The sequence below is a fragment of the Myotis brandtii genome, unplaced genomic scaffold (assembly GCF_000412655.1).
Source record: "Myotis brandtii unplaced genomic scaffold, ASM41265v1 scaffold419, whole genome shotgun sequence".
Lineage (NCBI taxonomy): Eukaryota > Metazoa > Chordata > Mammalia > Chiroptera > Vespertilionidae > Myotis > Myotis brandtii.
The window spans coordinates 644,407-656,768 of record NW_005366075.1 but is presented as its reverse complement, the minus strand read 5'-3'; the positions used below and the strand labels follow the sequence as shown (position 1 = coordinate 656,768).

Sequence of the window (12,362 nt, the reverse complement as noted above, 5' to 3'; positions counted from 1 at the left end):
GCACAAATTTTTGTGCACCGGGCCTCTAGTCCTATATAATAAAAGGGTACTATGCAAATAGACTGAAAGGCAGAACAACCAAACAACCAATCAAAGGCGTAATATGCTAATGATACGCTAAGGCTGCTCAACCACTCACTATAACGTGCACTGACCACCAGGGGGCAGATGCTGCAACTCGTAGGTTAGCTTGCTGCTGGGGTCCGGCCAATTGGGCCTGAGCAAGATGGGCTGGACACGCCCTGGAGCCCTAGCGGGGTCCCTCAGCCTGACCTGCGCCCTCTCGCAATCTGGGACCCCTTGGGGGATGTTGGAGAGTTGGTTTCAGCCCGATCCCCCAGGCCACTCCCCTTGGGAGGGCGCCAGACGCAGGGCTCATGATTGGCGAGCACTGCTGCGAGAGCACAAGTCTCTCTGGATCGCGACTGATTGGGCGGGAGCCCACAGCAGGCACAGTGGAGCCGGGATGAGCTGGAGCGGCAGGTAGGAGCTGCAGGCGGCATTGGACTGTGGCTTTTGGCCAGATCCCTACAGGCCACCCAGAGGGACCCCACCCATGCTTGAATTCTTGCACCGGGCTTCTAGTGTACTCATAAAATGTAGTGCAGGACTTAAAAAATGTAAAATGACTATTTCCCTGGGAATATACTGAAAACCACTGGGCTGTACACTTTAAAATGGGAGAATTTTATGGTATATGAGTTATATCTCAGTAAAGCTGTTAAAGAAGAGAATGTCCCATCAGTCCCAGTTCTCAGCCTGAATGCTGTCTCTGGCAGAAGACATAGTGTCTTCAATCCAGGTCTGCGCTGGCTCATCCAGGTGTCCCCGCCTCTGTCCGCCCGGCTGCCTCTCCTGGAGGGGGTGGTTTCTGTCTTTCTCTTTGGTGGATCCTGGCCTGGCCTAGACCTCCTGCCCCTCCCTTTTGTCAGAAGCCTTAGACTTAGAGCAGGGGTCCTCAAACTACGGCCCGCGGGCCACATGCGGCCCGCCGAAAACATTTATCCGGCCCGCCGGGTGTTTTTGCCGCCGCTGTGTGCATAGGAATTTGTTCATAGTTTTTTTTTAAACTATAGTCCGGCCCTCCAACGGTCTGAGGGGCAGTGAACTGGCCCCCTGTTTAAAAAGTTTGAGGACCCCTGACTTAGAGCATTAAGCAGCGAGTGCCCTCTCTGGGGATCGAGTTTCCCCTGGAAAAGGCAGTAAGAACGGTGACCAGGAGCCTGTCCTCAGTATTGTGACCACTAGGTTTCAGGGGGAAAAGAAAAATGTTTCCTATATAATAGCATTTTACTTCTCTCTCTCCCTTTCTCAGTTCTTCCCTGCCTTTAACTAATAACGAATGTGGAGGGAGAAGCAGTTCTCTCTAAGGTTCTCCTCATTTGTGACTGAGCGTTCTTGGCCTGGGTGGGGCAGAGAGCTGATGCTGGAGAGCTGAGGACCAAGAGCCTCGCTCTGGACATCAGTGTGGAGTTAAACAGAAAACGCAGGTGACATTTGTCATGTTGGCTATTTTTAAAGTCTGTCATAAATATAAGAAACTTCATATTCATAGTATTTAATCTTCCTTACTTGTAAAGAATAAGAAAAACAGAAGGTAAATATTCCTACAGAGAATAGCAGAGTTTTAAGATTCGTTTCCATTTTAAGTCCATTTGTTTAGCCAGTGTATTCATGTTTAGGTCTGTTATATTAATGTTATTAATTTTTTCATTTATATACACAGTTAACTAAAGAGCTTTTTCAAGCACCCATGTCTGTATTTTTAAATAAAGTTTCTTTTGTTGTAAAAAAATGTTTTCAAATACAACACTTTTTCAAAAAGAATTATTCTTTCTTGATTATAAAAGCAGTACATTCACATATAGGAAAGTGGAAAGTGTATTAAAGTAGAAAGAAGAAAGAATATATAGCACCACCCTAGAGACTGTTAACATTTGGTGATACTTTCTTTCATTGTTTTTTCATTCTCATGTATGGATTATTTTTATATTGATGTGATCTTTTCTGTGTATAAAATTTTACATCTTTATTCATTTAACATGATAGTATAAACATGTAAAATGCTGTTATAAATTTTTCATAAACATTTTAATGGCTTATACAATGAGCCGCTGTGTGAGACACTGTAAATTAATCATTCCCTGCTGTTGGATATCACTAATGAGAAATAGCACTGTAATGAACATCTTTGAGCATAGTCCCATTGTCATATTTGAATTTATTTCCTTAAATGTAAGCCAGATATATTAAAAGTTTTGAATGCTTTTAAAGCCTTATCATATAGCCTCAAGTTGCCTTCTGTAAGGCAGGCATCTGTCAATCTAGAAGGGTCTTTGTTCAGGTTACCAACCTCTGGGCAGACATAGCCCTGGCAGTCCAAGCTTGAGGGTGTACTGTAGACTGTTGCGCCTGCTCTGCTCTCTGTGGGTGCCTCCGTGTGCCACAGGAGCACTGATGCGTGGATGCTCATTTATATTCTTCCCATGGCTCACCCCGAGTACTTGTTTCCGAGAACCCAGATTAGTATTAATTAGGTATTCATATCTGTAAAACCTTTAATTTGTTAAGTGAAAAAGTAAATGTTGGTATGTTGATATTTAAATTTACCCATTTTGATTATGAGGGTGAGCATTTATTCATGTGTTTCTTGGGCATTTGTATTTTCTCTTATGAATTATCTGTTTGTACTCATTTTATACTTAGTGTTTGTTATTTGATATTTTGGGTATTACTTTTGATTACATATGATCTGAATTATTTGTAGTCAATATTCTTCCTGGTTTGTACTTATTTTATGAAAAACAAAAGGTTTTATTTTTATTTAGAATAATCAATTATTTGCTTCCTTGATATTCAGTTTACAAAGTTCTTCCCCATTTAGACATGTGAAAAGCACTTATATTTTCTTCTTGTTTATTATTTCATTTTTACACTGACCTCTTGAATTTATGTTAAATTCAAGTATATTTTGATGAGTAGCATTAGGTAGGAATCTAATTTTTTTCAAAGTTTTCTCTGCACTATTTTTCACATAATCTTTCCTTTCCCTAGTGATTAATGTGTTTTTTTTGTCATTTGATTATCATCTATTCTGATAAAAATATTTTGCTGAATTTAAAACCAATAAAGATTACATTCTCAATATGGTTAAAGCACTGTTCTTTATATATTTTTGTTTCACTGTTTGTTTAAATTGACTTTGAATTTAATAATTTTATTACTAACTTATTTCTTCTTTTTATGAATGTTTTTATTGATTTCAGAGAGGAAGGGAGAGGGAGAGAGAAACATCAATGATGAGAGAGAACCATTGATTGGCTGCCTTCAGCACGCCCCCTACTGGGGATTGAGCCCGCAACCCAGGCATGTGCCCTGACCGGAAATCTAACTGAGCCACGCTGGCCGGGCTATTTCTTCTTTATACATTAAATCAAAGTGAACTGAATATATGGGCACATTAAGATTACTCATTACAAATGACCCTGACTCTAGGCATTAAACATAAGAGGCACTTGCATTCACATTTAAGAACTTTTTTCTCTTTCTGTTCATGTTTTTAGGGGTTGTTATCTCATATACTTTCAGCATTCAGATTTGATATAAAAGAAGTTGGTCTTTTTACTCAAAGTCTTGGGTATGCACCTGCAGATTATTATCCTGGTTTGCTAAAAAATGTGAGTATTTTTAACTTATTAGTATTAACATTTTCATTGGGTAATATATCACCAGCAAAAAGAATAAATGGAAGTATTTCACTTCTCCAGAAGAGATGTTTAACTTTTCTATGTTTATCTCTTCTTACGTTGGGCGGACTTATGGCCATGTAAGGAAGAAATGTGAGATGGGAGGTTATGGGAAAGAAGAAGGAAACCAGGAGAGGTTATTCTAAATCAACCAACTTCTCTGTCTCTTAACACATTTCATTTATCCTCTCAAAGATTTTTAGGAGAAGAAATTAGTTAACCAATGTAAATACAGTCTTTCATTGTTAGACAAATTTTGTATTTAAAATGGCATGATAGGAATTTTGTGCTAAAGCAAAAAAAAAATGTAATAACAACCTTGTAAATACTACTATATATTTACATCTTAGTATTAAAGCTATGTATTCTTCTGCCTTTAATTTTGGCTAGATTGAAGAAATTTTAATTTTGATCTTAACATAGCTCTTCTAAAAACTGTTAGGAGATTTTTCAATGTTTAACTATTCTGGTCTTTTGGATGCTTTATACATGAATAAAAAATAAAGATTAAATTAAGAAAGAAAAATAAAGTAACTCTAACGTGGTTTTATTTTTAATGGGTTTGGTTTTAATTCTTAGGAAATTAATGATCTGTCTGTTGTTCATTTGCTTAAGTAGGAATTCAGAATAACAGGCAGTAAACACAAAATCCAAATTATTAATAAATAGGTTGGCACTGCCTCTTTTCACTTTGATGAAGTACAAGGAGAGAGCTGGCGGAAGAGGGTAGGGAATCTCAACGGAAATACCACTCACACCAGGAAAATAGAACTGATGTCATCCTGTTTGCAGTGCGAGTTAACCTGCAACTGATTTTGTTTTACAGATGGTTTTATCATTAGTGTCTGAACTCAGAGAGAATCATCTTAATGGATTTAACACTCAGAGGCGGTAGGTGTGGAACTAAACAGCCCTCTTCTCAAGTTTTAAAATGTATGTTTGGTTATGAGAGAAAAAGTTACAATTCTTAGGAAATGCATGTTCATAATTATAGTTATAGTTATATCCATTGTGGAAAGATTATTTTAGTTGAATACATGGAAAATTGGTGAATTTTACAAACTTTCTTTTTTAACCCCTGTTCTCAACTTTCATAAGGCAATAAATTGTGTAATGTGTCACATGCTCCCATGGAGTAAAAAGCCCTCCATATACAGTAGGGAACATAGAACAAGTGCTCAGCTCCATGTGTGTGTATCATTTACACACACACACAACCAGGATGTTTACAAGACAGCAGACACTTGATGTGCACATATGACTTATATGACTATTTTAAGAAACGATATTCCAAAATTTAGACTAAACAAATCAAAGAGTCAGACAAATTAAATAGCAGTTAATCACATTATAAAATGTTTCTTTACTATGAGAAAGAATTCAAAGTTGTTTTCATTGGTGAGCATTTTATTTTTTAACAAGTCATTCACTAAAAGAATCTAGGGACCAAGGCACGTTGTGATTTTTTGTAAAGCTATTGCCAGTGAAAGCTCTATCAGGTATGGTGTTTGCTCTCAGACTTAGAAATCCTTTGCATCTAACCCTTAAAGTAAACTATAAATTCTTAGGCAAAAACATGAGAAAATCTTCATTACATTGGATTTGGCAGTGATTTTTTGGATATGACATCAAAAGCACAATAAAAAAGCTAGATAAATTGGACTTCATTCAAATTAAGAAGTTTTATGAATCATAGGATATTATCAAGAAAGCAAAAAGACAACCAACTGAATGAGTAGATTGGAAATCATATATCTGAAATCATACACCCAGAATGTATAAAGAATTCCTACTTAAGAGGCTAACACAGAAGGGTAAAGCAAGTCTCCATAAAACCCAAAGAAGAGATGGTAAAACTCCTCTTTGGATCCTGTCTGGAGTCACAGCTGAAAAAAAGGAAAAAAAAAAAAAAGGAAAAAAAAAGAATTCCTAAAATTCAGTATTATAAAATTAAATGTTAAAAAAATGGCCAAGAGACTTGACTAGACATTTCTCCCAGGAATATGTACAACAGGCCAATAAACACATGAAAAGATGCTCAACATCAGTAATTATTAGGGAAATGCCTATCGAAATCACAGTGGGATACCACATCACACCTACTAGGATAGCAGTAATTTAAAAAAACAAAAAAAAATGAAAACTAACAAATCTTGGTGAAAATATAGAGCAGGTAGAACCCTTGTGTTTTACAGGTGGGAATGGAAAAAAGTACAGCCACTGTGGAAAACAGTTTGGCAGTTCCTCAAAAAATTAAATACAGCCCAGCCAACATGGCTCAGTGGTTGAGTGTTGAACTATGAACTAGGAAGTCACGGTTCGATTCCCAGTGAGGGCACATGCCTGGATGTCCAGGTTGCGGGCTCGAATACCCAGTGTGGGGCATGCAGGAGGCAGCCGATCAGTGATTCTTCTATCATTGATCTCTCTCTCTTCCCCTCTCAGAAATCAATAAAAAATATATATATATTTTTAAAGTTAAATGCAGAATAACCATAAGACCAACAATTCTACTCCTAAGTACATATTCAAAAGAAATGAAAGCAGGGGCTCAAATATCTGTACACCAAGTTTATAGTAACCCAAGTGCCTATCAACAGATGAACAGAGAAACAAAATGTGGTTTACAAATACATTACAATACTATTCAGCCATAAAAAGGAATAAAAATTGTATATATGCAAGAACATGGATAGACTTTGAAAACATCATGCTTAGAGAAGCAAGACACAGAAGGAGAGATATTGTATGATTCCACTTATATGAGATACCTAGAATAGGCAAATTAATAGTGACAGAAAGCAGACTATCTATAATAATAAAAGCATAATATGCTAATTAGACTGGATGTCCTTCCTTTCGGACAAAGCTGCGGCGGGCGGGGGCCGAGGCAGAGGTGGCCGCCATGGCAGTGGGGGCCAAGGCCCTTGCACGAATTTCATGCATCAGGCCTCTAGTAGGTTATAAGTGTCTAGAGGGAGTGAAGTGATTGTTTAATAGGTACATAGTTTTTGGAGGGGATGAGGAAAAGCTTTGGGTATAGATTGTGGTGATGGGTACACAGTTTGTGAATGTATTTAATGCTACTGAATGGTTACCACTTACAAATGGTTAAAATAATAACTATTATGTATGTTTTATTGCAATAAAAGAAATTAAACTTGAAGAAAAAAACAATTGTGATACCAACTATAAACTCCCTCAAATGACTAAAATGTAAGACACATTAGCATGTGTTGGAAAGGATATGAAATTACCGGATCTTTCATAAACTGTTTGGGAGAATGTGCATAATATAAACATTTTTGTAAACAGTGTGGCAGTTTAATATAAAGTTAAACATAAACTTACCATATGACCCACCAATTCCATTTTTGAGTTTTTACTCATGACAAGTGAAAACATAGGTATTCACAAATATTTCTGTATAAATATTCATAGCTGTTTTAGTTGTAATAGTTCAAAACCAAAAATAATCCAAAGAACCATTGACAAGGGAACGGGTATTTTTAATTATTTTAATAAAAGTTAGGGTATTTTAATAAAAATTATATATTACCACCATTGAAAAAAATGAAAAAACAAGTCATAAACTGAGAAAGTATTATGAAATTGCACATCTGATAAAGGGCTCAAACTCAGAATATATAAAGAATCCAGTAATAAGACAAATAACCCAGTTTAAAAACTGGCAAAAGATTGGAATACATGTCACCAAAAAATGTATACAAATGGCTTATTTCAAGAACATGAATACTGGTATATAAATGTTTATAGCAGCATTGTTCATAATAGACAAAAAATGGAAGCAACCCAAATATCCATCAACTTATGATTGGATAAACAAAGTACGCTATGTGCATACAATAGAATATTATTCCTAAGAAAAAGGAACAAGCTACTGATTCATGCTGCAGTACGTGTGAACCTCAAAAACATGCTTAGTGAAATAAGTCAGTCATAAAAGAACACACATTGTATGATTCCATTTTTTTTATAAAATGTCCAGAATATGCAAATCTATATATATGTTGTTGCCTGTGGCTAGAGGTAGGAACAGGGATTTCCTACAAATGAACACAAAAGATGGAAGTGTTCTAAAGTAGATGATGATTGTTGTCCAACTCAATAATTTATTAAAAATCTTTGGATTGTACATTTGAAATATGTGCATTTTGTGGTATATAAAGTATATCTAAAAATATAAGATGAATCCCTAGGGTGCATGGAAAGCATTTACAGTCATTTATTTAAATATTAGGTAAGGACTTTGATTTAGCTTTGTGGTGAATGTTGAATAATGGGTCTTTTGAGTAATAAACTTAAAAATTTATTAAAGGGAACTTGAAAAAATCAATAGAAGGCAATTTGTATGTATACCTTATACCAAATCTCAAAACATGGTTTTATTTATTTATTTAGCCTCACCCAATGATACGTTTTATTAATTTTTTTTAATCAAAATGTATACTTTTCTTTTGCTGTGACTCATTTTATTGCATTTCAAAGATACCGCTTTTTTTTTTTTTTTTACAAATTTCGATCTTACCTTAAATTTGTTTTTATTAATAAAAAGGAATAAAAATTGTATATATGCAAGAACATGGATAGACTTTGAAAACATCATGCTTAGAGAAGCAAGACACAGAAGGAGAGATATTGTATGATTCCACTTATATGAGATACCTAGAATAGGCAAATTAATAGTGACAGAAAGCAGACTATCTATAATAATAAAAGCATAATATGCTAATTAGACTGGATGTCCTTCCTTTCGGACAAAGCTGCGGCGGGTGGGGGCCGAGGCAGAGGTGGCCGCCATGGCAGTGGGGGCCAAGGCCCTTGCACGAATTTCATGCATCAGGCCTCTAGTAGGTTATAAGTGTCTAGAGGGAGTGAAGTGATTGTTTAATAGGTACATAGTTTTTGGAGGGGATGAGGAAAAGCTTTGGGTATAGATTGTGGTGATGGGTACACAGTTTGTGAATGTATTTAATGCTACTGAATGGTTACCACTTACAAATGGTTAAAATAATAACTATTATGTATGTTTTATTGCAATAAAAGAAATTAAACTTGAAGAAAAAAACAATTGTGATACCAACTATAAACTCCCTCAAATGACTAAAATGTAAGACACATTAGCATGTGTTGGAAAGGATATGAAATTACCGGATCTTTCATAAACTGTTTGGGAGAATGTGCATAATATAAACATTTTTGTAAACAGTGTGGCAGTTTAATATAAAGTTAAACATAAACTTACCATATGACCCACCAATTCCATTTTTGAGTTTTTACTCATGACAAGTGAAAACATAGGTATTCACAAATATTTCTGTATAAATATTCATAGCTGTTTTAGTTGTAATAGTTCAAAACCAAAAATAATCCAAAGAACCATTGACAAGGGAACGGGTATTTTTAATTATTTTAATAAAAGTTAGGGTATTTTAATAAAAATTATATATTACCACCATTGAAAAAAATGAAAAAACAAGTCATAAACTGAGAAAGTATTATGAAATTGCACATCTGATAAAGGGCTCAAACTCAGAATATATAAAGAATCCAGTAATAAGACAAATAACCCAGTTTAAAAACTGGCAAAAGATTGGAATACATGTCACCAAAAAATGTATACAAATGGCTTATTTCAAGAACATGAATACTGGTATATAAATGTTTATAGCAGCATTGTTCATAATAGACAAAAAATGGAAGCAACCCAAATATCCATCAACTTATGATTGGATAAACAAAGTACGCTATGTGCATACAATAGAATATTATTCCTAAGAAAAAGGAACAAGCTACTGATTCATGCTGCAGTACGTGTGAACCTCAAAAACATGCTTAGTGAAATAAGTCAGTCATAAAAGAACACACATTGTATGATTCCATTTTTTTTATAAAATGTCCAGAATATGCAAATCTATATATATGTTGTTGCCTGTGGCTAGAGGTAGGAACAGGGATTTCCTACAAATGAACACAAAAGATGGAAGTGTTCTAAAGTAGATGATGATTGTTGTCCAACTCAATAATTTATTAAAAATCTTTGGATTGTACATTTGAAATATGTGCATTTTGTGGTATATAAAGTATATCTAAAAATATAAGATGAATCCCTAGGGTGCATGGAAAGCATTTACAGTCATTTATTTAAATATTAGGTAAGGACTTTGATTTAGCTTTGTGGTGAATGTTGAATAATGGGTCTTTTGAGTAATAAACTTAAAAATTTATTAAAGGGAACTTGAAAAAATCAATAGAAGGCAATTTGTATGTATACCTTATACCAAATCTCAAAACATGGTTTTATTTATTTATTTAGCCTCACCCAATGATACGTTTTATTAATTTTTTTTAATCAAAATGTATACTTTTCTTTTGCTGTGACTCATTTTATTGCATTTCAAAGATACCGCTTTTTTTTTTTTTTTTACAAATTTCGATCTTACCTTAAATTTGTTTTTATTAATTTTTAGAGAGAGAGGAAGAGGAGGGAGAGAGAGAAACATTGATGTGAGAGAGAAACATCGATCAGTTGCCTCCCACACGCACCCCCACCAGGGATTGAACCTGCAACCTAGGTATGTGTCCTGACTGGGAATTGAACCTGCAACCTGTTGGTGTACAGGACAATGCTCCAACCAACTGAGCCACCCAGCCAGGGCAAGCTGATGATTTTTTAAAACTTAGATGAGAATAAACAAAAACAAACTAAGTATCTCTCTCTCTCTCTTTCTCTCTCTCTCTCTCTCTCTCTCTCTCTCTCTCTCTCTCTGGAAGATATCTGCAACCTATAAAACAGACAAATATAGAAATGCCTCCTGCAAATGAATTATAAAGAGACAAACACTCCAGTGTGGAAAGGAACAAGAAATATAAGCAGGTTATTACAAATGAGGCAAACTGCATAAAAATAAACATTTAAAAAATTCTTCAGGAGTGACATCAGCAGAATAGCAGAATAGGAAGCACCAGACCTTGCTTCCTCCTCCCACCCCCCGAGAAACACTGACTTAACAATAGTATATGGGTCAAAGGGCCTTTATGAGAACTCCAGAAACTGATTAGAAGTCATAATACCCCAGGCAGGCTCAAAGTCAAGAATAGCCATATTGAAACAGGAAAGAAACCCATGTCATATAAACTACAACAGCCCTTCCCCAAAGCCAGCCCAGCTTGCTGTGATTGGGAGGGAAAGTCCAGCTTGTAGCTTCTCCCTTGTAAGGGAAAGAGAAGAGTGGAGTGTGTCCAATGTTCTGGCTTTTGTGGGGCTGCCTGAGGGACTAGTATTTGTCTTGCCTGACTCTGATCACTGACAGGGCACCGCCATACTTTCAATGCCTGGGGACAGTGCAGAGTTAGAGCTCACTGCTTTTTGCAGCACCAGAGAACTGGAGTGCTATAGACAGGAAGTTGGCTCAGGTCAGCATGAATGTCTTTACCAACTCTGGTAAAGACAAATATATAAGCAAATACAAAATCCTATAATAACGTAATATTGGTTCATAAATTACTTTTAATTATGTAATAAAATTTAAATGATAAAAGTATAAAAAAGAACCGTAACTGTAAAACTATGTTAATGGATACAAAATATAAAGACATATAACTTATGACATCAATAACATAAAACATGGGAGGAGATATAAAGAATAAATTTTTTTGTATGCAACTTAAATTGTTATCAGTTTAAAATAGATTGTTATAACCACAAGGTATCTTACCAAATCCCATGATAAAACAAAACAAAACAAATTAAAAAAAAAAACTACAGAAGTTGCACAAAGGAAAATGAAAAGAATCAAAGTATATCACTATTTTAAAAAAATCAGTGAAACACAAAGGAAGGTCAGCGAGAGAGAGAAAAAGGATCAAAATAACTACCAGACATACAGAAAACAATGAAATGGCAGTAGTAAATCCTTCTCTATCAGTAATTACTTGAATGTAAATGGATTAATTTCTCCAATCAAAAGGCATAGCATAGATGAATGGATTCTAAAAAACAAGGCTCAACCATCTGCTGTCTACAAGACTCATTTTAGATGTCAGGATATACATAAGCTGAAAGTAAATGGATGAAAAAATATATTCCATGCAAATGGCAAGCACAAGAGAGCAGGTATGGCCATGCTTATATTAAACAAAATATAGTTTACATCAAAAATTATTACAGGAGACAAAGAAGAGCATTATATAATGACAAATGATCAACTTACTGGGAAGATATCCTATATAATAAAAGGCTAACATGCAAATCAACTGAACAGTGGAACGACTGGTCACTATGACGCACACTGACCACCAGAGGGCAGATGCTCAATGCAGGAGCTGCCCCCAGTGGTCAGTGCGCTCCCACAGCAGGAGTGCCACTCAGCCTGAAGCCAGGCTCACTGCTCCTTAGCACTGCCTCCGTGGTGGCAGGAGACTCTCTTGCCTCCATGGCAGTGCTGAGGACCCCTTGGGTGATGTCCGCCTGCCAGCTTAGGCCAACTCCCTGTGGAGTGGGCCTGAGCTGGCAGGCAGACATCTCCTGAGGGTCCTGGACTGCGAGAGACAGGCCAGGAGGCTGAGGCCACCTTCCTCCCCCCCCCCCCCACC

General features: G+C 36.0%; 1 protein-coding gene across 1 annotated transcript in view; it reads left to right on the top strand.

Moving 5' to 3' along the window:
* The window catches only part of FANCC (Fanconi anemia, complementation group C), a 259,948-nt gene that overhangs the window by 179,379 nt on the left and 68,207 nt on the right, over positions 1–12,362 (top strand). Inside the window, exons 7-8 of the mRNA XM_014545688.1 lie at positions 3,564–3,677; positions 4,573–4,637. Of these exons, the coding sequence (XP_014401174.1) occupies positions 3,564–3,677; positions 4,573–4,637 (179 nt within the window). The remainder of the gene's footprint in view (positions 1–3,563; positions 3,678–4,572; positions 4,638–12,362) is intronic.